The 1585-nt window shown below is 42.6% G+C and overlaps 1 protein-coding gene across 1 annotated transcript; it reads right to left on the reverse strand.

Moving 5' to 3' along the window:
* Positions 1 to 1068: 1068 nt before the first annotated feature.
* LOC121966334 (small G protein signaling modulator 2-like) lies at positions 1069 to 1530 on the reverse strand (the record flags this gene model as incomplete). The annotated part of the gene is made up of 2 exons (XM_042516438.1): positions 1069 to 1278; positions 1382 to 1530. Coding segments are annotated over 2 exons (317 nt in total), but the record flags the coding sequence as incomplete, so codon positions are not given.
* Positions 1531 to 1585: the final 55 nt, after the last annotated feature.

Below are 1585 nucleotides of genomic sequence, written 5' to 3' on the forward strand. Positions count from 1 at the left end.
GTTATTATTATTGGTTAAAAGTGGCTGAGTCTTAGTAAGTATGCATCATATTTTGTTTGGCTGTATCGAAATCATGATTTCATTTTGATATCAGAATACTAAAAAAATGTGTTTATTATTATGGCATGTATAATAATTAAATATGTAATTTTTATTTTATTTTTTGTAATTAAAATATACATAAATGTACGTAACTGCATCCCACAGCGTGAAGATGTGACGCTGGGATACCTAAACCCTCGCAGGAGTTCACTGACAGAGCGGCACCATGTGACGAGTTCGCAGAGACTACAAAATACAAAATTTGGCGAAATGATTTCAGTGTGTGTATCAGTACTTTTTCAGCATTTTCCTGCACATTTCAACAATATCATGATGATAGCGTGATCATTTTGGTCACAATTTCATACCGTTAAATCTCTAGTTGTAGCACACTGAACATCTTTTGTTATGTGGTAGAAAGACAGAAACTATGTCACGACATAAGGAGCAGAGAGCAGGCTCATATGGGCTTCAGCACCGTTTGCCGTGCATGCATTGAGCACAGGATTCATCTGTACGTGCACTAACACGTGTGTTATCATGACTGTCAAGGGCTGGACGTTGTGGGAGGCACATACATACATACATGTGCTCATTAAACATGCCAAGGCCAAACACGGTGCAGCTATTACAGGCAGCACAAAGACAGCTTTTATTTCAGAGATCACGCATACAAAACACTGTGTGTGTGTGTGTGTGTGTGTGTGTGTGTGTGCAGCACAATAATGGATAAAAATAACCATCATTTTGCAATTTCTCTGTAGACCAGCAGAGTGGGAGCACAGAGCTGTCTGTCTGTACTGCATGTATTTACGCTTCCAAGTTGGATTTTTGCATATATCCCAGAGCAGCTTCAGGGCCTCCACAGCAGCACGTTGAGGACTGTTACATCTCAATAACGTTTTCATCAGAATACTTATGCCAGGAATTTATATTAAAGGTCCAGTGTGTGGGATTTAGGGGCATCTATTGGCAGAAATGGTATATAATATTCATAACTGTGTTTTCTTCAGTTTACAATCACCTGAAAATAAGAATCGCTGTTTTTGTTGCCTTAGAATAAGCCGTTTATATCAAAACTATGTCCATAAATAAAAATACCGGCTGGACCAGGACGTTGTTTTTGCCGTAGAGAAGGTGTGTTCTGGAGTTTTGGTGAAGAGACTCAACATATTCCCTCGCTGACGCAGCAAACCTGTCCTCTGACATGCTGCCGCTGGACTGCCGCTTCCGGATCTAGAAAAAAAAAAAAAAACTTTTACAACTTTTCCCACAAATCCTGAGTGATACATCTCCTGAGGACTGAGGCAGCTGATCCAAAAACAGCCGCCACACTCACCCCGAGAGCAGGCCGCCGGCCCGCCGATGTGTCCTGGCCCCGGTGGGCCCCGTGGATACGGTGACGCTGAACTAGCTCGTTGGCTGAGGGGTCCGTCCAGAAATGATCTGACGTTTTTAGTTTGGTGTACTCCAGAGCGCAGGGCCCCACTGACAAAAGCACACACACACACACACACACACACACACACACACACACACACAC

This window comes from Plectropomus leopardus, unplaced genomic scaffold, assembly GCF_008729295.1.
Source record: "Plectropomus leopardus isolate mb unplaced genomic scaffold, YSFRI_Pleo_2.0 unplaced_scaffold24051, whole genome shotgun sequence".
Lineage (NCBI taxonomy): Eukaryota > Metazoa > Chordata > Actinopteri > Perciformes > Serranidae > Plectropomus > Plectropomus leopardus.